The sequence below is a fragment of the Labrus bergylta genome, chromosome 4 (genome assembly GCF_963930695.1).
Source record: "Labrus bergylta chromosome 4, fLabBer1.1, whole genome shotgun sequence".
NCBI lineage: Eukaryota > Metazoa > Chordata > Actinopteri > Labriformes > Labridae > Labrus > Labrus bergylta.
In genome coordinates this window covers 13339793-13364877 of record NC_089198.1, presented here as the reverse complement: position 1 = coordinate 13364877, position 25085 = coordinate 13339793, and the positions used below count along the sequence as shown (strand labels likewise).

Genomic DNA, 25085 nt, shown 5'->3' with positions numbered 1-25085 from the left:
TCTCAGCATAATTTCCCCCCACAGTCCTCTTTTTTTCCTCATCTCTCTGTGTAACCGGATAGCTTTTCTTCACTGTCTGCGGAATGACTCACTTTTTTTCTCACCAAGTCCAACAAAAGACCACACCACAATGCCCTGGCCTTCTTAAGCCAACTCTACCCTGTATGCTGTCACGTTTAACCCAAATACATGAAAAGGTAATTTCCAGTCCTGATTCTACAATCCACAAAGCTGGTCCTAAACGCCTCTTTTGCTGAGTGCCTCAAATCAAATCCACTAATCTCTCATCTCTTGGTCTACATTGAACTCTACTCAACTAGAGCCATTAACAAGCCCCTTTTATCTTTCCGTCTTCCTCATGCTGGACACTTCCTGTGCCTATTTAGTTGGCATGCTTGTAGCCTTCAGGCTGATGAATAGAAACTTCCAAGTGGGGGAAATCCTGCTCTTGGCTATTGTGGCTCATAATAGCCAACCCGAACATCATAATTGCTGCACCAACCCCACAGATTCGACTGAGTAACTTTCTCATTAAACGAGGGTGAGTGATTAACAGAGAATGGTTGCAGTCTGCCTGGTAACAAGGATGTGGGATGATGGAAAGGGGTTTTTCTAAATGGAAATAGTCAGTGGCTATATAGGTTACACATGGTTTTCATTTGCATCAGTTAAAGCTCCACCATATCCTGCAACCAAGAACTAAAAGCAACAGGAATGGGGGCTTTTCTCTCTGGGGTCTCTGGATCTACCTCTCACAAGCAGCTAAACACACATGCTCACAAGTGAAGCAGGAAGAGGTTGAGCTTGATGCAGTGTACAACTCCTCCAACAAAGAGCAGAGGGGATGTGCTTGCTTTTGGCTTGCTCCATTTCCAGGTCAAATGAGAAGAACAAGCATACATTTGCTTGCTTTGATACCAACAGCCATGCCCCTGTCTGGAGTTATTCAGCTAATCTAAATGTATTGTACAATACACATCAATAGCAAATGTTAAATGTGATTCATTCCTAAACTGGGACGATGAAAAAGGTAAATATTCTACCTGGAAAACATCCTCATGTTAGCATTGTCATTGTTGGCCAAAATCTCAAATATCAACTGGGTTTATGCTATTCATGTTGTTGTTTTTTTAGCTTAAACATGAAACATATTAGAAACTACACATATCTACCATGAAAAGTTGATTGGATATAATAGTTTTTCGTAGGAATGATACACACAACTGTGACATGCTGGCCTGCATCTACTGTATAGCTGCTTACATATTACCCTGCTGCAAAAACTCCCGAATGAAGCTCTCCCATCATTATGCCTTTGTACTTAAACATTGCATCCAACACGGCATCATATATGTATCCCAGTGTGAGATTTCACATTGCCTTAAGGTGCCTCAAATACACACACACACTCAGGCATGCATACACACAGCTCTGATACATCCCGCTGGCTACAATGTTACACATTACCACCGTCACGCCTGTTACTACATACGTCGAATCAAATGCCCTAACAGTCCGCCTCCTCGTGTCACACATTGGGGGTGTGTTACACACAGAGGGGTATCAGGGTCATTCATATCCCAGCTTGAACGGGGAATCTGTTAGCAGCTTGTAATGACAGTGAGCAACATTTTTAATTTGAAGCAGAAAAGGCACAGAAGTGACCAGCAACACCTACTTTAAGTCTAGTCCATCTAAGTTGCTCGGTGAGCAGTACATATGAGTAACGATGCACAATAGCATACCATTCTTCTGATTGGCTGACATAAATGGGATGCAGCCATCTTTAAGGTTGATAATCACAACCACTGTTCCTGAGCTCACAACATATAACTCTGTGAAACGTCCATATTGCCTAAATCGGGGTCAGATTTCAATCATGACTTTATTTAATGTTATTAAGCAGAAGAGTTTGACCTTTCAAAAAGGTAAGATACCACTCTGAAAGAGTGTAAGAATCGTCCGTAAGCTGCTGCGAGCACATACACACACTTCATTTGTGGTCTACGCACACTGGCGGTGGAAGAGGGGGATCAATATCTAATACTTTTTTCCGTCCTGTCTGCATCTTATTATTCCATTAAACTACAAGACGAGCTATGCATGGAAAAAACTTTGCTCATTAGACAAACACTTTTTTTTTTTTTGTTTACCACAGATGTCTCAGTCTCAGTTTTTTTTCTTCCATAGCGTATTTCTAATGGTTGGTGATCGTTGTTTTCTTATTCTTGCAGTTTTTGCCCCATGTCTGCCCCATGTCTGCCCCCCCCCATGCTGAATCTGCATAAAGATATCATTTTAACGCTAGGTGCATGCTTTTGTTACACTTGCACAATGTCTGTGCTTTGAATCGGTTGTGGTTTGGTGGGAGCATTTCCTCTGAAATGGAGGAGGGATTGTGGGGGGAAGAATACAGGTGCAAGGAAGTTGAATAATAAACATTTTGAGGTTTTTTTTAATTTTATCCAACCCCTGTCTCATATGCCGTGGTTTCCCAGGCCCTACAGAAAAACATCTCCATCAGAAGAGGTGCTGATTCAGACCTTCAAACCCATCTGCCCTCGCACTGACCCAGCCATATCCGTGAGGAAACCCCCCCCCCCCCCCCAAGTTTGCTCAGGGCCTGGACAGGATAGCTGGCACATTGGATATAACTTCTAAATATATATATCAGTCTGAACTGTTTGAACTCTTCAGAGCCTAAAGAGATGCAATGAATCCCCATAAGTCTTTAGTCTTCTTCCTCCTCCTTCCCACACCTCCCGTCGTCTGATAATGAAGTATCATACAATCTCAAGCCTGGTTTTGATTTTTCTGTCCCTGTCTCTTCCAATGCAAAAAGGCACATCTGGTTTCTATAAGCACATACATGTCATCACAAAGAGGAGGGGGAAGGGTGTGTATATATCAAGAGGGGATTGAACTTCAAGGAGTGGCTGCACACACTGTCAAGATATCACGGCCTCTAATCGTCTCTTTAAACTCCTCTCACATATGTGATCACGACTTTTGCCATCCTCCCTTCAGTCAAAAGAACAAAAATGAATTCTATAGGAGTGAGTATGCATGTATGAAAGAGAGAAACCATGGGGAAATATGAGACATACTGAGAGAGACAAACTCCCAAGTCAGAGCAAAGTCAGTGAGACGTGCCGAGATCAGAAAGGCCACATCAGAGGTTGCCTTTGAAAGTGGAGCTTAGTGGGCCTCTATGAGTTCCTAACAGTGCTGGACACAAAGACCTATGTGGTTACACTCAGGAGGGGAGGGAAGAGAAGTGGAGGAGAGGGGGAGTGCTTACAGAGCGAAAACATATTGTTTTTACTGCCTACTCATCAGCATTAAAGTGGCCCTGCTCAGCTGACTGGTTGGTCATGGAGGCCTTCACCACCGACCTAAACTCTACATCACACACAGGTGGTCTGTTGTGGTTCCTCGAGCTGTCACGAGTGGATCTGTAAAAGTCTGACAACTGTAGAAACTTTGTTTTGACTCGTCTTTTCATCTGTTGGCACAGAGCTGTCCAGCTGTTTCACTTTACATTTGCTGGGAGAGATTTATTACCCAAGCAGGCTTTCCACAGAGCTGAGCAGATCTGAGATTGTCCTTCCTAGTCACAAACTGAGTTGAGAGAACTCTTCCTTTCCTGGGTTACAGCTGCAGTGGGAAATTCTTCACGATTTATCTTTAGTTCCTCTGGGGTGGGGTTGGTTTTCCTTGGATACACTGTATAGATGTTACTGCTGGGACCCTGGCCCCAGAGTTAAACATTTCTCTGTATTTTGTTAATTTAAGGTCTTTAATGTGTGATTATTTGAAAAGGAACGTCATTAAATCTATTTTATCCGCTACATATATGTTTAATTGTATCAAGAATCTCAGTGATTCCAGAACAACGTTAGTGAGGACGCGATCAGACTGAGCATGTTGACGTCTGTGGTACAGCTGCTTTGGAGACCCCGGCCTCATATTGGGGCGTCTAATTCCTGAGGAAAGAACACAAAATAAAATGTGTTTTCTAAACAACATTCAGTAACAAGCACCAAAAATCTTCTTTTGTGTTCCTTTTCCAGCATTATTTGGCTTGGAGGTTGCAGCATGTGGCATATTTATAATCATCTGCATAGTTATAAATGGAAGGAGACAAGACGGGCCAGGTGGCACGTGCAGCTGCGCTCAGTTTCACATTAATTGGGATGTAAAAAGGAAAGGTGCGCAGGAAGAGGCGTTCGACAGTTTGATACTTGTGGAAACTTCTGTGCATAAGTACTATTCCAATTTTGTGAGTATGGATTCTTTCAGTATGAAAGCTGCGCAGTCTTTCATACATTGGGCTTCAGGGTCTTTAAGAAGACAACAGAGAGTACAAGCACAAAGACTTAAAGTATCAGTAAGAACAATTCAAAAACTGTGAGATCCTGACACTCAGTAAATTTGGTCAGACAACAACAGATGTTGAATCTTAGCTATACAAGGCCTTGTAAAAGTTTTAAACATCAAAATAAACATTCTTCTGGTCATTTCATGGAAAGATTTCATCAAGAAAACAAGGAAAGGAGAGTGGACGCTAGAACAGGAAACTTCTTCTGTTTTTTAAAATCCTTTTCCGTCTGGTACACATAGGGCCGTGAGAAGTATTCTCTGCATGAAAGATACACATTAGAGATTAAAGATTACATTTTAAGAGTTCCAAGTAGGCTATCTAGTTAGAAATGTGTTCTTTGGGTGCCAGGGTGAAGGATTCACTGGTCCTCCCTGAGTCCAGACACACCGAGTTGCATCAGGGCACAAAAATGTTATGCTCAGCGACCATAGGGCTGTAATTACATAGAAGCACTGCTGAGCTCTGCAGGATAAACGTCAAGACCGGAGGGATGGAACAAGGGAACAGGAGAGAGAAGAGGGCAAACTCATGATTTACAGCAGGCTGAGAAAAGGGAAGGGTCTGTGACAAGGAGGTGGGTGGTTCAGAGGGTTAATACTTACGACTTGGAGGAACCAAAGATTTTAGTGTAACTGCAGAATTAAAGACGAATACCAAGGGTCATCTTTTTTTCCCCCTAATATACAGATCTTTAAAGTTGCTGACAGATCAGTGTTTCCTTTTTCAAACTCTTACTTGGCCAAATAAAGCAGTTCTACTGAAGTCAAAGTTATGACTGACCAAGCCCAAAATGTAGTGTGACTGACACCTTGTGGATTATAAGTGTAACCACAGATTGATCTTTGTAGAATGAGTAATCTAACACATATATACTGTAAAACATGTATGTGCAACAACTGGAATGCCTGTTTAAGTTCGATGTGCTTGCTAATTTTGTCTCAAAAGCTTGGAAAAGACGACAAGATATTTTGTATAATTAGGGGTTTGTCTTGCTTTTTGTTGTCTTTTTTTTGTTTCATGACAATGAATAGATCTACTATGCACTCTGATACTGGAATGTTTTTAACTCATGGTGTCATGTAAGCCCATGTGGGCTGGGCATATAATTGTATGACACAATAGTAAAATAAAAACTTTTTAAACTGTATACAGTGATCAAACCATAACATTATGACCTCTGACAGGTGAAGTGAAGTAATTGTTCATATAACTTGTTACAATGGCCCCTTCCAGTGGAGGATGTAAGGCAGCAAGAAGTGGCGGATCCCATCTGCAATCATCATCTGATAGACAACGTAAGCGCTCCTGGAATTGGATGTAAACTTGTTCCTTTACATCCCCTGATGAGAGTAGTAGCCTGTTCAAAAGCTCAACAGAGGCTAATAGTTAAGTTACATGTGGGCTTATTTGTTATTAGGCTACATGTGTGGGCTTACTTCAGTTGTATTCAGTTGAAAATCCAACAGTAAACTGTGATTTTTATGTAGAATTTTTTTAAATTGAGATTATGCAGCAAGTAAAAAATGTGTCCACTACGTTTAAGTGTTAAAAGCAGGGGCAAGGGTAAGGTTGTGAACGACTTTCTCAAGGGCCAAATTGTGATGGCTAGACCTCTGAGTCAGAGCATCTCTTACTTGCAGCCTGAGGGTGTTCCTGGTCTGTAGTGGTCAGTTGTACCTACCAAAAGTGGTCCAAGGAAGGAAAACCAGTGAGAAGAGTCATTGGGGGCCAGTGCTCACTAAAGCAAGAGGTAAGTAGAGGATAGCCCGTGGGATCTGATCCAACTGAAGACCTACTCAAGTTATTCAGAAATCTAAATCTGCTGTTCTGAAAGAAAGATGTAAGAACACACAGCTCATCAGGTTTGTTGTGTATTGGGCTGTGTCGTGGATGCTGACCATGTCCACCACAAAACGCCATCAATGAGCAGGTCAGCACCAGAACTGGATCAAAAAAGCAATGGAAAAGGATGACCGGAGGGACATGTGAGAAAAGAGTACAATATGATGACATGGCCTTCAAACTCCTCTGATCTTAATTCAATCGATCTGTGGGATGTGCTGGACAACCAGTGCAATCCATGGAGGCCCCGCTTCTCAATTTAAAGAACTTCACAGATCTGCAGCCCATAAATTTGACCCAACCAAAATCTGCTATATGCCAAATCTGATTAATCAGGAAAACGGGGGGAAAAAAACATCACAATAATTTCAAATTTCCATTTTTATTTGTACATTCACCACTGATAGGCGTACTCAAAGAAAAAATTAAAAACAAAACAGAAACAAACCTTGGTACTAAAATGATAAAATAATGATTAAAAAACAATATTAAAACCATTGTTGAGAAACTCTTTAAGCAACCTCCTCTCATGTGCCTGTATTGACACTACAGGGTAAGAGAACGGAAAGAAGAGGAGCGAGGAAGAAGAGAATCAATGATAAGGACATAATTCTAACTTGCAATATTTTGTGACAGAAAGATTCTCCCTTCTCAGAGAATCGTCTCATATCTTGATTAAAATGAGAGAGAGAGGAACACTGCATTGCCTTGGTAGTAATTCCATACCTGTCCAAAAATACGCCAGAGCTGCCTCATTTAAAGACTCGAGTAATCTTTTATGTCTGTACAAAAGGCCAAACAAGCCTTTCCAATATTTTTAGATGCCCTCCTCTGCGCAGAGGACAGAGTTTTCTCTTTAGGCAGAACTGGCAAGAAGAGCCTTGGACTACAAAGCAGCGACAAAAGGATTCCTCATCCAAACAGAGAGCTGTTATATGCCGAGGCCACAAAAATCGATGCAAATTATAGTTGGCACCTACACTTTGGGGAAAATGGGGAGCATTGGGGGAAATTATTAAAAAATTACCCAGTGTGCCATACTGGTATGCCATCAAAACAAAAACCAAGAAAAAAAGAAGAGGCAAACATAAAAAAAAAATAGCAAACCTCGACAGAAGCAAAACATACAGCACTCTGGGAAACAACACTGCAAAGAATCATGGTCCCCTTTAAGCAAGCCTGTGTAGGTGGAGATGTGCTTTAAAAAAGGTGACAATTTGAGAGATGGCGATGACATCAGTTGGTCCTCTGTTGGGTCTTAGTTGTAACAAAGTACATGTAGTGAAAGGCAAATGCAAGAGGTTGGTCTCTAAGACAGTTCCATCTGCTGATTGGCCGTTAACGCCGCCTTTCTCGCGGTTCACTGCGGCTGCGTGAGCGTCGGCCCCCACCGGTCCCGCTGCCCCCCGGCCTACGATAGCCATCCCTGCGTTTGTCGTTTTCCCTCTCCCTCTCCCTGTCTCTGTCTCTACCTCTGTCTCTGTCCCTCTCTCTGTCTTTGTCCTTGTCTTTCTCACCCTCACTGCGCTCTCCTGCTGTACCAGCTGCAGGCTTCATCCTCTCCTTGCGTTGCTCCTCCTCCTTCTTTTTCCCCTCCTCCTCTTCTTGCTCCTTCCATCGTTTCTGGCGCTCCTTAATCCGTTCTGCTCTAGCAGCTTCCCGCTGAACAAACTAAAATGAAGAGGATACACAAAGAAAGTCTTTATTAAGATATCTAGGGGGTCAAAAGCAATGCTTCGAAAATAAAAACACAAAGTATTAAATAAAGAATAGAATCTGGTTTACCTGTTCGTCTGTAAGTGGAAGCCAGTATATGCAAGGAGCGGCTTTAGTTTTGCGGAATAGATCATCAAGCAGCTTTGCAGGAGGATCCTCGGCAGTTTTCTCTGCAAAACATATTTACAAACAACTTTAGAGCTGCAGTGATCACTAACCATTATTGATATTGTACTATTGTACTTTCCAAAAGCCTAAGTTTACTTTTTTGAGTCTGTTATGTTAAACCAACAGTCCAAAAAACAAAGACCTTCAATTTATGATTCAATGACTCAAAAAAGGGCAGCAAATCATAAGACTAAAGAGGGTGGGAAATACACATTTGAAGACGTTTTGCACAGTAGAAACCAAAAAGAACTTGATTATTAAATGACCCATGACTTACATAAATTGAAACAATGTAATGTTTCAGCTCTGCACAGCATTTACAAAAATGTAGTTCCCTTTATTTAAATAGTCCGAGTCTAAATCTAGTAATGTATCTAACCTTTCTTGTCGGCCTTCTTCTCCTTGCTCTTTCCCCTCTCCTTGCGTCGTCTCTCTCTGGAGCGTGACCTCCTGGCACCTCCTTCTTTCTCTTCTCCAGGTTTTCCAAACTCTTTGACCTTGTCCCGGTCCCACTCCCGCTCTGCTCGAGCCTTCTCCCGGCGCTCCATCTCACGCTCGCGCTCGGCCCACTGGTCTCGGTCAGGGAGGAGAGAAGGCAGGCCTGAGGTTCGACCACGGCCAGAAGCAGGCCCTTGATCCTCTGCTCCTGGTTTGTTGGCCATGCCTTTGTGGAAGTCCAGCTACAAAGCAGAGAGATTTTCAGGCTACAGATGGCTGAGCATTGTGGGTGTAAAAGGACAACAGAAGGATAACAATCAGGTCTTACCTCATCCTGCTGGCAGAAGTCTACACTTAGTACTTTGGGATTGCTTTGAGGCCATTTCACTCCATGAAGAGCTGCCCGTGTAGCAACTGCCTCCTCGGAGCTGCAGTACTGAACACAGAGAACAAAACTCATTTAGACACAGAGAAACCAAGAGCAGTCTGGTTCAAAGCTTAAAAATGTTCTGAGTGAAAAATTACTTAAAATAACTCACAGTGACGTAGCAGTGAGACTTGATTTTGTCAATCCAGAAACCCTCCTCAACCAGGGAGCCAGTTCTGCTCAGCAGTTCTTTGAGCTGCCCCAGAGTGAATGGCCTCACCTACACAAAATATTTCAGAGCAATATTAGAGTTGGGCTAAAAACCACTGTCTATTTTATAATCAATAAGTACAACATCAGAGATGAAAACGTGGGCCGAAGAAAATAACACTAGTGTTGATGGAACTTAGTAAAAAAAAGATCAACTGAGTTTATGGATGAAATGGAAAAGAGGACACTCACCAGGTTGCTAATATGGACAATGCTGGAGACTTTGCCTCGGGCTGGCGAGGGCTGGCGTGCCGTGCGGACAGGGTCATCAATTGTGATGGAAACTCCAGTTTTCTGCTGGCTGATGGAGCGACGAATTAGGGTGTCGCTGGGGCTCACTGAGATAAAGAAAAAAACAGTCAACAAAGTATTCCTGCTGAACACTTACACTCTGCTTATAGTTCTCATGCTGTAAAGACAGATAAACCCTTTAAGTTATTAACACTTATATCCCCAAATGACAAAAACCAGGTCCTGATGTTGTCAATAAAACAGGATTTAAATTTAACATAATCAGTATTGAATTTAGATAATTGTTGAACTTAAAGACGATTGTAAAGTTTAAGTTAAAAAAATTCCTGCTTCAGTTTGTGGAATGACTTAAACGCTTGATAACGACAATTTTGTGATGGATCCATTACCAGTGTTGATTTCTACATCATGGCTGGTACGTGATGGAGAAGAGGGTTCCAAGGCTCCAGAAAAGGAGGTATCCATCTTCTCCTCTTGCTCCCTCATATCTCTATCGCCCTGCATGTCATCCTCCTCCAACTCCTCACATCTGCTCCTCTTCGTCTCTTTCTGTCCATTCTCCTGGCTCTCCGAGTGGACCACCTGCAACAGAAGGAAGTCAACAACACAAGCAACCCTGGTTTAATTTCCTTTAACTAACACTTCCCAGTAAATACAGTTCCTAACCTGTCCTTCATGTAAAGCAGATAAAGAGATAACACACCTGTGTTACAGTGCGTCGGATCTGAAGGTCTTGGTCAGAGCGCTCCCTCTCTTCATCCTCAGCCCCAGATAGGACAGCCTCCTCTGGGTGCAGTTCCACTACTGCCTCCTGGCCGAGACACGGCCGGATATCTGGGATCAGAGACTGCCGGCAGAAAACACAGATGCAAAAGATGAGAAGCCAGCTCTTTTCAGCAGAGGAGACAGAGGCAGTGCACCTTCTACACAGTTCATCTTCTCCATAAGTATAAAACAATAAAGTCCAATGAGTCATATTAAGCTGCAAATACCTTGAGTGAATCTGTAGTGATGCTGATTGAAGGTTTCTTGGCGGTGACTGCTGTGCTGGAGCCCCACCTCCTCTTACGACCGGCTGCCGCCCCCGACTCCTGATCTCCTTCTGCCCCTCCAGCACCTGGGGACAATTTACTGCCTGTTAAATTAAAAAAAACAAAAACTGAAGCACTTGGCATATACTGTATGCATCACATATCTATACAAAATACCTAAGTTTTCAGGGCACATATTCATGAAATGTAAATGATCCTACAACCTGCATCATTTTTAATTTATTCATTTTAAATTCTCCCCGACTAAAAATGCTATAAACCCTTTTAAAGTCTGCAACAGAGAGGATTCAGCAGTACATACGATAATATTAATATTAACAATTCTAAGAATTTGGTCATAAATAAAAACAAAAATTAATTAGGTTTTGCTGAATGAACTCACAAAACATAATGAACCAGAACAACTCAATATCCTCAAAGAAATCCTCTAGTGCTTCATATTATTAAATCTATATCACCTAATGGTCAAATCAATACATTTTTTCTTTCGCTTTTGTGGATTTGACTTGAATTGTTATGGCCAGATCGTGGCTGCCCTCTAGCGCCCACACATTTCCACCATCTTTCAGTTATTCGTGCAACATCTTCAACATGCGCACAATGTAATAAAAGTAGGAAGTATTAGCTTATAGCTGCAAACAGTGTGGGCTGTTGCTATAATGGTTTTTATTTCAGAACTCTCATGGCAGGAGTCATGTTTTCAAAAGGTTTAATATAAGTAATAAAATTAGAACAATAAAATATGAATTCACCAAATTGATCAGGTTTAAAAGCTGATAGAGGAAGAAAGTAATGAGAGTCCACTTACTGCTAAGAGAGATCTTACGAGCTGAGAAGGCCTTTGGCGTCTGAAACACAAGAAGATAAAAACAACCCAACATACATGGGAGAGGTGAGAGGCAGACACGGTGGGTGGAAACAAATGGTCAAAGACAGGTTGGAGGGCTGGTTGAACAATAATAGGTGTAAGTAGGGACTGAGAGGCTGAATGATAGAAGATGCTGTGCAAAGTGTTTTACTAGTCTATTCTAGTCTAATAAATGGCACCAAGCTGTGTACTGTAATGTACTAATACTAATTATTTTCATATTCACCCCTATAGATTCATTAAATAACTCTATACTGCAGTATAAATTCCAGCGTTTAAATTTAGTTATTTGAAAACTCTGAAGTTTATTGGAGTTATGTTACTATTCCAACACAAAGAGGTGAAAATAAACTAGGATTACTGATTAAAAAAAAATAGAACTAGTTTGATTTAACTGCAGTAGCCACAAATATGATAAAACATTTTTGAAAAGTTCCTTCTCCCAACAAAGATTTATGAGTGTCTAATTGGAAACTTAGCATTTTACTGCATGAAAAATAACATTGAGTAAACGTCTACTTATTCCCTGGTACCACTGACACCTGATCCTTACTGGTTTGGAAATGGCCCAATCACGACTGCATGTATGTATCTAGGCAACAAGGGTCCAATCAAAGGTGGCTGAGAAGTTTGGATGGAAATCTGAATGCTTGCTGGCTGGCAGGACGTTTTTTCAAGAGTTCATTGGGGCAGGGGCTTTTAAAATTCTTTGCGCCATAGTCGTTCTCCTCAGTAGTTTTGGCATTAGTCCTTTCAAAATGTTGGAGGCTCTTATAGTAACAGAACAAAACAAGTCCAATGAGCTGGAAGCCAAATGTTGATTGTTGTCAAAAGTCCCCGTGCACATGAATCCTGAATTTTGATTTCTGTTGTCTTTAAGAAGCAATGTGTTCAAAACAAGAGTCACTTGGTAGCAAAACTCTGGCAATGGCTGTTGTTGAAAGAGACCAGATGACAAATCCTTCTACAGTTCAAATAAAGATCTCTGGTCCATTCATTCCAGATGAAGGAATTGACTCATCATTCAGTGTCCAATGATAGCATTTTTTTTGGAGAACATGAAGTCCATTTCCAAATGATTAGAAAAATCCAAAATGTCCTTTGTCATGCATGTTCACCAACCACATTATGTGACGTGTCCATAGTACCCCACATCTCTGTGTGAAGGGGTCAAAATGTCTCAAAAGTGAAACAGGGTGAGAAAACATCTGTTGTTGAGAGTTAAGTGGCAGCTTTGACTTGATGTGGGCACATGTCCTTGGTTGTCTCTTCTCCATGTGGATTTTAAGAACACAAGGTCAGATTAGTGGATAAAAGGCTAGGAAAGGCCGGGCACATTGACTAGCCAAAACCCTCTTTGAAACTGCAAGTCCAATCAAGAGCTCTTGCAAGCCATGTCCATGAAAATGAGGCAGCCATTGTTGCCAGGGGGGTCCCTCTGCAGTGCTGCCCTGGGGGCTTATCTGTGGTCAACTCTGGATGCTTGGGGACAGTGGAACAGGTGCAGCAGTAGCAGTAGCAGTAGTAGTAGAAGTAGTAGTAGTAGTGGCAGAGGTAGTACGCAGGTACCAAAAGGGGCAATGGAAGAGGCATGAGCACCTTTACAACAAAGCAATCATTTGGGGTTTAAACATCAGCCACAGTGAGAAAACACCCTTGCTGTTTCTGGCTAGATCAGTGCCAACAAAGGTTTAACAAAAAAACACTTAAAAAATGATGTCCTAAACATTTTCTTCCACTTTTGAAAAGTCTTGAAGTTGGAGTATTTTTTAAAGTAAAAAAAGATTTCCAACAAAAGTAAAGACATAATAAAATAACCGATACTGTTTCACAACAAAGTTAAAAAAACTATATACAACTCAGAGATTCTATTATAAATTCTCAAGTGGATCTGATCATCTAAGTCCTCAGCGAACAACAGTTTTGAGGACCAAGAAGAATCAAGGGTCTTCCAACTACTTACCTCCTCGCTGGTCTCTGGAAGCTTCTCTGGCTCTGCCATGGCAGTCTCCTGCTCCTGCCTGTGTAGGGACACATTAAAGCATACATATGCATAGATTAAACTGAGTAATGGATCACAGATTAAAACGTCATAATCGCTTAAAATAAAAGTAACATTTGATTTCTAAATTGAAACTCATTAAAATGTGAGAATACCTCCTCATTGTATGAGGAAAAGGGGCTAAAATGCACTGGCTTCCTTTAAATGTGGAAATATCAAATAAGTAGATATTAATGACTAATTTAGTCTATTCTGCCTTTTTCAATGTTGATTAATTCAAAAGTATATCTTCTATTCTTTCTATATGGTTTTAGGCGGGTAAGCTTTCTTTCCTCCTTGGCTCGAGCGTTAATATCAATAGTTGCTAGGCAACGGCGATGCGCACCTTCAAGAGGGGGAAAAAGTAGCAAATACTGAAATGATACACTGGCTATAATGCATGCAGTCAATATGACCGCTATGGACTTTCAAGGTAGAAATACTCAAAACTCTTTTGTGTTTTTGATAAAATAACAATGCTAGAATAAAATATACATTTAGGAAAATTCATGGTCCTGTAGTTACATAGATTTTATTTTAATTAAGTTATTACATTGCAAAATTAAAAAACAGTCAAAATGACTGCCTTCGTTGTTCTAGTGTTAAATAATGTCAACTCCATTTTTAAAAAAATAATTATCAGCTAATGATACTACTCGACTAAGATACACAAACAACGAGCAGGCAATGCCAAAATAACAGCAACATTGTAATGAATCTCACAATATTGACAACAGCAACTTTGTCAATTCATAAATACGTTTCTCTTAAATTTTCAAAAGGGGGGCGAGGAATTAAACGGATGGTTGAGAACAGAGGCACCGCAATCCTTCAGACCCGCAGAGTCCAGACCATTGACTGTCGCGTACCTACCGCTACACTCGCGGGAGCCCGTCCTCTAATTCCGACTCCCATTAACTTAAAACGCAGCATACAGGCAGACTGCTGCTGCTGCTGCTGCTGCTGCTAAAATGACTGCGACGCAAAGAGCCAGCTCTCTCTCCCCTCCTCCTACCTTCCTCTCACCAGAGACTGCTCCTCTCTGAACGCTTTCATGTCCGCGCCGGCTCTCACACTAACCCCCGCCTGCTGCTGCGCTGAGCCGCTGAATGAAAACCACAGGCCGGCATCAACAGCTAAAGCCATCGACGGAGCTCAGCCATGTTGTACAGAAATGAGAAAAAAAAAAAAAAAAGATCGTGGATGGAAAGGACCCACATCTTCTCAGCCACACCGGCTTCAAGGCAGCCTCATCAATTGCCTGATGGGAAATTCAACACCAGCATCTCTGATGACATCGTTTTATCATCGCTTTCTAATGCATGTAAATGACGCGGCTGGAGAGGGAGTGTGTCATGTGTTGGAAATAATCACCTTGTAACAACGTCCACAAAACAAGCATACGATTCTGAGAATTCAGTGCAAGACTGTGATGTCTGATGACAATACGAAACAATGAAGCCTGGACTTCTTTTAATTTTTAAATAGTCCCGATCAGACAAGTTGCTTTGATGCATTTTTAAGAGTCGACATCCATTTGTCGCATATAACAAGTAAATTTTTTGGGCAAATTTCCAAAGAAAATAGGGGAAAGTGTTCCATCTATTGCTGAGTACTAAAGTCCAAACACCTGCTTTTCTGATATTTGATTCTTTAAGACAGACAAAGCAACACAGTACACTATGATGATGAGAGAAAGGAAAATTGCAAAAGCTGTGAAATCGAAAGCCTATTTGACACAGCACTGAAATGTTCCTGACTTGCCTGTTCAGACATGCACCTCACAGCGGGAGACAATCCCTGTTTGATGGGGTCTCTCAGGAGCGAGAACATGGCGGATGTAGAATTGGCAAACGAAGCAACAGAGTTGACGCTGTGATGACAGTTTGTGCCTTTAAATCAATGCTACATGTGTTTTCACTGTATTAACAAATTAGTGGTAACGAACACACGTTCAAGCAGAAAAAGGTAAAAAGCGTCTTCACTATGTGCACGATAGTCGCACCTGTTATGACGGCCCCGTGATTTAAATGTCATCACACCTGCCAGCTTGTGGGGAATTGTCTTTAATATTTCCTGCTGTGTTCACATATAAGCTCATTCAGAAAGTTCACTAGGGAACTCAACTGGCAGAAAACATATAAGCAAAGTTCAAGGTGGAAAATTCAGCAGTTAGCGTTCACAAATGCAGCGCAACCCTATTGTTTATGTGAAATCACTAAAAAGGTGTCTTTTTGAGGCACCAGTAGCCTAATAACTAGTGTGCGTGCCTCATGTAGGGAGGCTATAGTCCTCCAAGCAGGCGGCTTGGGTTCAAATCCAACCTGTGGCTCCTTTCCTGCATCATCATGTCATTGGTCACTCTCTGTCCCTGATTTCTGACTTTATCCACTGCCCTGTCTCTAGAATTAAGGCGTAAGAACCAAAATCTTAGTTCAAAGTTTTTCTCTCTTAAAGATATTTCATGTTTTTATTTTCATAAAAACAATTTAATATCTTAACATTTATTGAATGACACCAGCATGACATTTCCTTTCCTAACAGAATAAAACATTGATGTTACTCAAGGCAATCAAATCACCACCGAGAAAATAAAATGATGAGCTCCCTTGGCTTGAACAAACTACAAAGAACAGCTTTCGCATTTAATATGATACTGAAAACAAATAATCATATTTGGAATATATTTTCCTTTTTAAAGGAAGGAGACAAGGTTCGTATGGGTATTGCTAGATTTGCTCTTTCTACGAGTTGATTGAGGAAAATGGCAGTCCACAGGGATCATCAAAAAACTGCCCAATCAGAAGCAGGCTAGCTGAGATGAGCACACAAATGCTCTTTAAAAACTGAAAAAAAGAACAAGAAAAAAACAGAAATTTACCCCTTTCTTTTTCTAAAAAAACAAAAAAAAAACTCCAATGGCTCGTCAGAACCGAACCGAAAACAGCGACAAAAAAAACAAAAACAATGAACTGTGGGCTGATTGTATTGTTGCATCCATAGCAACTAGTGCCATAAAGAATGGTTGTAACCTCTGTTGTATTTACAGCAGATGATAAAAAGAGAGCGACTACAACCAGGCAGCCCGCAGACTTTTCTTCAGCACTCTGTTAATTTCTGACAAACAGACAGACGATGTTAAGGACATGTTTTAAAAGTTCATGACATCAGTGCAAACCTGTGTTCGTCATTTTCCTCCTCTCCTTTGCTGTCCTTCCTCTGCCTCTGGGTGTCATCGCTTGTTAGTGCTTCAATGAATGGCTTCTGGGAATTTAAAAGGCAAGGGAGTTGAAGACCAAAAAACAACTGTATGTAACGTGTTGAGTAGTTAAAGTAATCCCAGCATAGAGAAAACAATAAACACCAGTCATAAATGAATCAGGAGAATTTAGATTTTAGGTGGAACGTATTTTCTTAGACATTTAAATTGTAGGTAAGACGGGATAACACACTGTGGCAAAGATGTTGTTAAAAAAAAAAATCAACCTATGTGCAACCGACCTTGGCTTGTCTGTCTCCATCAGCAGTTGTGTCACTCTTCTCGACAGATTTCTGTGGGGACGCTTTTGGAGCCTTCTTTAAATCCTTATTCTGAGCCTCTACAGTCACCCTGTGCTGTGGTGAGGATTTTCTTTCTGGTTTCCCTTCCTAAAAAAAAGACAAACAAAGAAGCAATATTATATGCACAGAAATAGACACAAAACAAGCTGCATGCTTTATTTGAATTTGTATATTTGCCATGTGTTTCTTTTCCCCTAAACATTTCACACATGAATGGTTCTATCTCATTGATTTTTGTTTAATGGCACCAACATGTAATCAAGAGACAAAAGTCTGCTATTTCCTTTTATCATAAGATCAGTCAGTTTTGTCAGTATAATCTCTTTGGTTTTGTTTATAAGCTTTATACTGGTCAAAACATTAACATAAAACATCATACTCAAATCTATGCTGTAACAGAATGGCTAGCATTAAACCTAAAAACAGAAATTACCAGGGTTGTCGACGTAACAACAATATCGCAATACCCTGCTGATGAAAAGCTGGACAGAGGGGACGACATGGCTGACAACACTTCAACAGCCTTGCAGGAAAAAATACTCTATATTGGACACAATCTGATACAGCAGCTTGTTAAACCATGTAAAACAAGACACTCGTGTGATATGACAATTGCAAGGTAAGCTAGCATGACGACTGGGGAAGGGGAGAAGAGGAGGGATAAAATGGTTGAGGAAGACCTTTGAATCACAAGAGACCACATGTTACACACACACTTACTTGTAGAACATGTTTTAACAGTAGAAGGATACGTTTTAGCCAACATCCAATCTCGATAATTTTTTTAACTATTGCAAGTCCCTTAGTCTTTGAAGGCTTGAATACTGTTGCCATGCAGACTTTTCCTAATATGGTGCAGACCTACTGTGCTCTAAGGTTATCAAAATTTGAGATGATACCGTATGTTTTAAGGTGTCTAGTGAACATCAAAAACAAAAAGTGCCACGGCTTTAAAAAATACTATTCAAAGCTTCACAGGTCGACATACTCAAAGACTTTCCTCTAGTCATTTTGGCCTCTCATAAAAATGGGGAAGTTACATTGATGTCTCAAATAGATAGCATAAGATGGTAAATCTCCTAATGTAACCCTTGAATACTGGCATTGTGAAAACCCTTTTAAGCCCCAACATGTGTTTTTTCCTCTAATGAATGAATGTAGCAGACTACAGTGAAAGGCACCTTCTATTGTAATGCCATGTGATTGACTTTGAACAAATTGTGTCTAAAAAGTGTCATGTGGTTATTTAACGGCTCCATGGCTATTAATGATCTCAGATAAATTGGCAATTGTGGATTAATTTAAAAAAGCCTTCAGTCATGCCTTCTTATTAGACGACTCTGGTTGTATGAATCTTTTCACACCTTGTCTTCGAGTATTAAAAGAGGTTTCTTTTTAAACACTTACCTTTCTATCTCTTAAGGTGGGAGTTTTCTCTCGAGAAGATGTGGATGAGCTAGACGATCGAGATGATGAGGAGCCAGAGTCCGATTCTGAGGAAGAGGAATCATTTGACGATGAACGTCGTCTTGCTTTTTTGTCTGCCTTCTTTGCATCTCTACCTCTGCGATGTGAGTCTTCCGCTGGGCTTGCAGGACCCCTTTCATCTACTCCTTTTTCTTTTTGGGTGGATACTGTTTCAACTTGTTTCTTGTTCCCCGAATCTGCTTTGTCTTTATCCTCCAATATGGGGCTGGTTGCCTCTTCTTTTTTAGGACCCTGGACAAGTTTGGTACTAACTGTGGTCTCCTTGTCAGGCTGGGTGTCCACAGATCCCTCTGATTTTGTCTGCATCTGTCGATCCTCATGCTCAGCGGAGGGCTTGTGTCCTTCTTGCTGTTTCTCTGCGACATTAGCAGAGACAGGTGAGGCCCAAAGCTGGGGGGTGTCAGAGAAGTTACGCGGCCGCTTGATGAAAATGGATGTGGAGGAAGGTTGGGGCTGAACTGGGGAGTCTCTAAAGAACCGAAACTTCTTGAATGAGGACTGAGGCGACAAGGGAGTTGCTGACATAGGTGCACCAGAGTCTGCTGCTTCACTCCTGGACACAGGAGCATGGACATCTTCTTGCTCTGCAGCCTCTGTTGATGCCTTTCTGACCGGTCCTGTGGAGAGGGGGGGAGCAGTGGATGTGAGACCAATCTCACGACCACGTTTGAATGGAGGGAGATGACTCTCCCTCTCTTTTTCAGCCATCCTAGATCGCTCTTTCTCCTGCTCCAGAGCCCTCTCCTGCTCCTCCTTTTCTTTCTGAATGGCTTTCTCCTTCTCTAACCTTTCACATTCGAGGGATCTCTCCTTCTCTTGTTCCTTCCTTTCCTTCTCCAACGCCCTCTCCCTTTCAAGTTTCTCCTGTTCTAAGGCTTTTTCCCTCTCCAGCTTCTCTTTCCTTTCCTTCTCAGCTCGTTCCCTCTCCATCCTCTCCTTTTCTAAAGCTGCCTGCCTCTCCATCCTCTCCTTTTCCAGAGCTGCTTCCTTTTCCATCCTCTCCTTTTCCAGAGCTGCTTCCTTCTCCATCCTCTCCTTTTCCAGAGCTGCCTCTCTCTCCATCCTCTCCTTTTCCAGAGCTGCCTCTCTCTCCAGCCTTTCCTTTTCCAGAGCTGCCAGCCTCTCTTGCTCAAAGGTTTTTTCCCTCTCTATCCTCTCTTGCTCCATTGCTTTCTCTCTTTCAAGTCTCTCTTTCTCCTTCCTCTCAAGCTCTAACCTCTGTTGTTCTAGCGCTCTCTCCCTCTCCAACCTTTCTTGCTCCAGAGCTTTTTCTCTTTCTACTCTCTCTCGTTCAAAGGCTCTCTCCCTCTCGATCCTTTCTAGCTCTAAAGCTTTTTCTTTCTCAATCCTCTCTCGCTCTAGGGCTCTCTCCCTTTCTAGTCGTTCTTGCTCCAAGGCCTTCTCTCTCTCTAGTCTTTCTTGCTCTAAAGCTTTCTCCCTCTCTAATCTTTCCCTTTCAACCCTTTGCTGCTCCAAAGCCTTTTCCCTCTCAATCCTCTCCTTCTCCTTCCTCTCAGCCTCCAGAGCTTTTTCCTTCTCTAACCTCTCTTGCTCAAGAGCCCGTTCTCTCTCCTTCCTTTCCTGCTCCAAAGCCCTGGCCCTTTCTAGCTCCATTGCTCTCTCCCGCTCCTCTTTTTCTCTCTGCAAACGCTCTTGTTCCAGGACCCTCTGCCTTTCAAGCTCTCTCTGTCTCTCCAGCTCCAGGGCCCTCTGCCTTTCGAGCTCCTTCTGCCTCTCAAGCTCCAGGGCTCGCTCTCGTGCCAGGGCTTGCTCTCGCTCCTCCCTCTCTTTAGCCAAAGCTAGTTCCCTTTCCTGTCTCTCTCGCTCTTGAGCGAGCTCCCTCTCCCGCTGCAAAGCCCTTTCCCGTTCTTCTCTTTCCAAGGCTTGCTGTCGTTCTATTCTCTCTTTTTCCAAAGCTCTCTCTCTTTCCTCTCTCTCCTTTGCAAGAGCTCTTTGGCACTCTTCCTCCATTGCTCGTTCCTGCTCAAGTTTTCTCTGCCTCTCCAGCTCAAGGGCCTTTTCTCTTTCTATCTCAGAGTCCCTCTCTCTATCCCTCTCTTCCGTTGCAGTGGCTTTTAGTACACTCACAGGTACTTGAATGTGGGCCGGATGTGCTCCTAAGACACCCTGGTTGGCGCCTGGAATCATGGGAAATGGTGGCACATGGCCTGCAGTGTTAGCTGTGTGAGTGATGGCTGATACCAGAGCCTCTGGAGGCCCTCTTCCAGGAAATGATGTGGCCAAGGGTGAACTACTGTCCTGCCTATCGCCTCCCCCAACACCGCCATGCCAACCTGCTCCTGAAAAAGCCCCTTCTGATGCCATCTTTCTGGCCAGAAGGGTCAGCGGGCCGGGCTTGCGCTCGGCATGTCCACTCCTCTGTGGTTCTGGGCTGCTGCTGCGGCTGCCGCTGCTTGAGGAACCAGAGCTGGAGGAACTTGGTGAACGTTGAGCTTGGGCTGCATCTGGACTTGGGGGGCTCTGCTTTGGGGTGTCAGGTAAGGGAAATGATAACTCTGGAGGTGGGGAGGGAGGAGGTGTTGGCTGGCGGAGTTGAGGGGACATAAGGGAAGGCATGTGTTGCTGTGGTGGCTGACAGGAAGCTCCAGACCTCTCTCTGCTCGTCGGCACTCTGGCTGCCTCTCTCACGTTTCTCCTCCGAGCACCACTGTCCCAGTCCTCATCGTCACCATCCTCATCTCCATCCTCGCTGTCCTCATCTTCGCTGTCAGCAGCGACTTCATTGGATGAAGTTCCCCTCTCTGTCCGTGGCTCACCACCAGGAACACGCATTGCCACAGAACCGGAAGCAGGAGGACCAGACATGTCAGCATCCTGGTTCCTGTTGACTTCTCCCTCATTTGCTGCACCAAACAACCCCTCCCCACCAGAGGGGCCAGGGGGCTTGTGCTGCTCGGCCATTGTTGGCGTGACATCCTAATGAGGACAGAAACACAGGTAAGACTTATAGAACGTTTTCATCCATTTAATTGATTCGGCCATCAATTCTTACCAGCAAGTTCCTTTCAAATGTGATACATCTTTAGGAGCAGAGAATGTCCAGACAAAGAAACAGTGTAATGTAAACAATGTCTATTACGGCAATAAATGAGAACAGAACGTAATTTCTGACCTGGGCTTGAGGGGGACACATTGTACTGTTGTTTACTTCTGTGTGGTCCTCTTGGTCTGTTTACAAAAGACAAATAAATAAAATCAAGAATGTAATGCATAATAAACATGTGTACATAAATGACTTCGTTGCATTGGACAATTCTTACCATTCGTTTCATACGCTTCACGAGCCTCTCTCTCAAGACGCTGCCTCAGGAGCTCCTGTTGTTTAGCCAGGTACTGCTTGATGAAGCTGTTCTGGCTCATTTCCTCACCAATCTAAAAGCAAAAACCATAAAAAATAAGGTGCACGCCATCACGGCCATTTGCACATAATCCTTATACATTTTTGTGAGAATTGATCTATTGCATATTTTGTCATTTTTATTTTAGTTATCTGCAAAAACAATACATACATATATTTAAATGTTCGAAATCTTTGAGCCACTTACCTGTGAGTTTGGCTGCAGCCCAATATGAGCAGTGGAGGTCCTCTGCAGATTCTCCAGCATGAGAGCCTGTTGTTGAAATAAGAATGTGTTCGTTAAAGGAATTAACAGGAAGGAATTCATCCAGAGTTGGAAGGGTTGGTATTAGTGCTTTTTAAATGAAATGGCTGAGTGACAACAAAAGTTTTTGGATAATGTTTCGGTAATGATTTCCACTTTGCGTCCAACATTGTTTTACTTTTTTGAGTGTCTGTGTGCCTTTGTATGTTATCACCAAAAATGTGAAAACATCAACATTATGGCCTCAGTTAATGATTTCAGGTATATGTTGCTGTATACTCACATACAAGAGCAACTGAAACCCTGTGCAGGGTTAGAAGAATATTGCATATATCATAGTATCAAGAACATACTTCACGTGTATGTTTAATGGTTTAATCTCCAATACGCAGGAAGGCATAAAATATGTGGTGACTTTTCAAACCTACAGTGAAGTTTGACCAATCAAGGCTGATATACACAAATAGTTAATGTTCAATTAAAACATGAGTCATTTTAAAAGGTATTTGAAAATTGCATTGTATAAACATTTAAAAGACATTGTAGCAAAATGTTTTGTAACATCATAAAGCAAAACAATAGTGTCCCGAGTTCTGGTGTGATTAAAGGGTAACATATAGGTATACATAACGAATGACAAACGCTTATGATGGAAATGCAAACATAAAATGGACTTGATGCCTTAACGGTTTACGACCAACTAAAGATAGTTAACCAGACTACCCAATAAAAAAATGTATGGTCTGACTTTAAAGACTTGAATGACGAAGTTTGTTAGATTGAGTACCAGTAGTAATGTAATCAAATCAAAAAGCATTACTAGCTTTGGCAGAACATATCAAATTCCTTCTATTTCAATACATTTTATCAATATTTAATAAAAAATATATGTTGGATCGCCCTGAAAGTTACACAAAAACAAACATGCCACTGACACATGTAAATATGAACCGAAAGAGGTTGTTTTGAAACACAGAGCATAAACACTTCATTATTTGAGTTTTCTCTTAATGCATCCAAAGCCTTGGAAGAAATCATCATGATAAATTATTTGACCACAGGATCTAGGGGTCTAAAAAGATTTGATAAGAATGTTGCACTTCTGGTAATTGCATCAAAACATGCAAGCTAGATGGAGTAAGAGTATATGGCAACCTTTTAAGTTACTATTGGGGTGAGACAGTGTGAAATAACGTCAACAATTTGTTATGGATGGCCTCTTTAACAGTAGAAAGGGAGAACGTATTGGGCATAACGGGGCGGCAGTAGCTCAGTCTGTAGGGACTCGGGTTGGGAACCGGAGGGTTGCTGGTTCAAGTACCAAATATGGAAGTTGGTCTGGTAGCTGGAGAGGTGCCAGATCGCTTCCTGAGCACTGCCGAGGTGCCCTTGAGCAAGGCACCAAACCCCCTACCCACCACCAGCTCAGGAGCGCCCGCTGTGGGCAGATCCGTCCCTCTGACATCTCTCCATTAGTGCATGGATCCTGTTTGTGCATGTGTGTATATTTCAGCCTGTGTGTGTGTTGCATGACTTACAGAGAGTAAAAACAGAATTTCCCCTTGCGGGATCAATAAAGAGTAAATCTTAATCTTATAATGGTAAACCTTTTCATACAGTGATGAGTTAATGGTATTGTCTCCTTGAAGTGTTGGATTACAGAAACTGTTCAGTATTTGCTCCACTTATTGTTTGCAATTGATATCAGGTTAAACTTTTTTTTAAAAGTCTTGTTTTTTTCCCACGGCTATAAGGCTATTAACGTAACCTTACGTAACATTTAATGATGCATTAGGAATCTTTTTAATCTCTTATATTCCACAAGTGCGAACCATAATTTTGTGAGTATTATTTTTACAATTTCCCTTGGTATCTTGAGCATATACACTGAGTTGTTGGTGAAATGTTTCACAAAATGTTATCACAGAGGCCCTAATTGACCCCCCACACACACAGTAAGCAGCACAATGTTTTTATTTGGCTTTAGGATACAATCAATGTGTTTTGATGTTGCCTGGTGAACTGCAGTAACCTTGCCGCTGTTTAGTTAGCCTTATACATTTAAATTAATTGTTATTTTAATATGGCCCTGCGTGTGTGAAATAAAGTACTTTAAAAAATGAATACGAATTACGGACGAAACATTAAGTTCCCGGTTAAACGCATGCACTTAAACAGAGCCGGGAACACAGACCACTATCGGTAACACAGTAGAAACCCAGGCCACCGCGTTAGCCCGGGGAGCTAACATGCTAACAAGACAACATCACTTTCAGAATGGACACCAAGTTTACTGAACTCCCGGAGTAGCTGCAGATTCTGTATTTCTGCACATCTAAAACAGTGCTCGGGCACGCTGTCGTGCAAGGAGACGCATTTCAGCTGGTTATGTTGTTGGTTAACCTCGATAAGTGTACTCCGCCGCTCGGCAGTAACGCTACTCAGTGGTCGGGCCTCTGGAGAGCATCAGCCCGTCTCACCGTCAACGCTACCTCGCAGAAACCCAACTCCGGTGCCGCAGAGCGAAACTCACCCCCTTAAGTCTTTTAACGAGCGCATTCTTCTGCCCGCTTTTTGAAAGCCCTCTTTCTTCTAGGGCAGCTTTTAAGTCCGCAACTCGAAGGGACTGGAGCGGTCTCCCGTCCAGGGTAACGTCTTCGAGATCCGCCATTTTCCGTTCCTCTAGTCAGTTCCCAACGAGAGCGACGAGCAACGCCTTCCTCCACGCAGCGTCACCGCCGACCACTTCCCCCTAATCAAATAAACTGTAGATTTACTATTATTCAAAAACAGCAGTAAATTAAATACACAATTAGTATATCTGTGTATATATGTTTTTAATTTATATACAACACGCCGTTAATATCCTTTTAATAATATTATTACATCGCTCTGCGCAAATTCTGCGCAAACGTGACTTCTTACACAAAAGCCATTGAGCCGCATTCACTCTTCTTGTGTTTACCAAGCGAGAGAACTGGTTTGTCTAACTTTCCCCCTTTTTTTTGCTGTTCT

General features: G+C 42.1%; 1 protein-coding gene across 2 annotated transcripts; it reads right to left on the bottom strand.

Moving 5' to 3' along the window:
• Window positions 1-6592: 6592 nt before the first annotated feature.
• On the bottom strand, window positions 6593-24761 carry acin1a (apoptotic chromatin condensation inducer 1a). Of its 2 annotated transcripts, none has more exons than XM_020651140.3 (18): window positions 24604-24761; window positions 22014-22079; window positions 21729-21840; window positions 21581-21636; window positions 18367-21384; window positions 16900-17046; window positions 16577-16662; window positions 13321-13378; window positions 11298-11337; window positions 10430-10572; window positions 10141-10284; window positions 9827-10019; window positions 9378-9523; window positions 9088-9195; window positions 8877-8984; window positions 8490-8790; window positions 8012-8112; window positions 6593-7897 (listed from the first exon to the last, which is right to left on the bottom strand). In XM_020651140.3, exons 1-18 carry the CDS (start codon window positions 24739-24741, stop codon window positions 7565-7567), a joined length of 5298 nt encoding a protein of 1765 aa, XP_020506796.2. In that variant the 5' UTR covers window positions 24742-24761; the 3' UTR covers window positions 6593-7564. The 2 variants fall into 2 exon arrangements, with proteins under 2 accessions (XP_020506796.2, XP_065809832.1); XM_065953760.1 differs by having other exon boundaries at window positions 10430-10554.
• Between the last annotated feature and the right edge of the window lie 324 nt (window positions 24762-25085).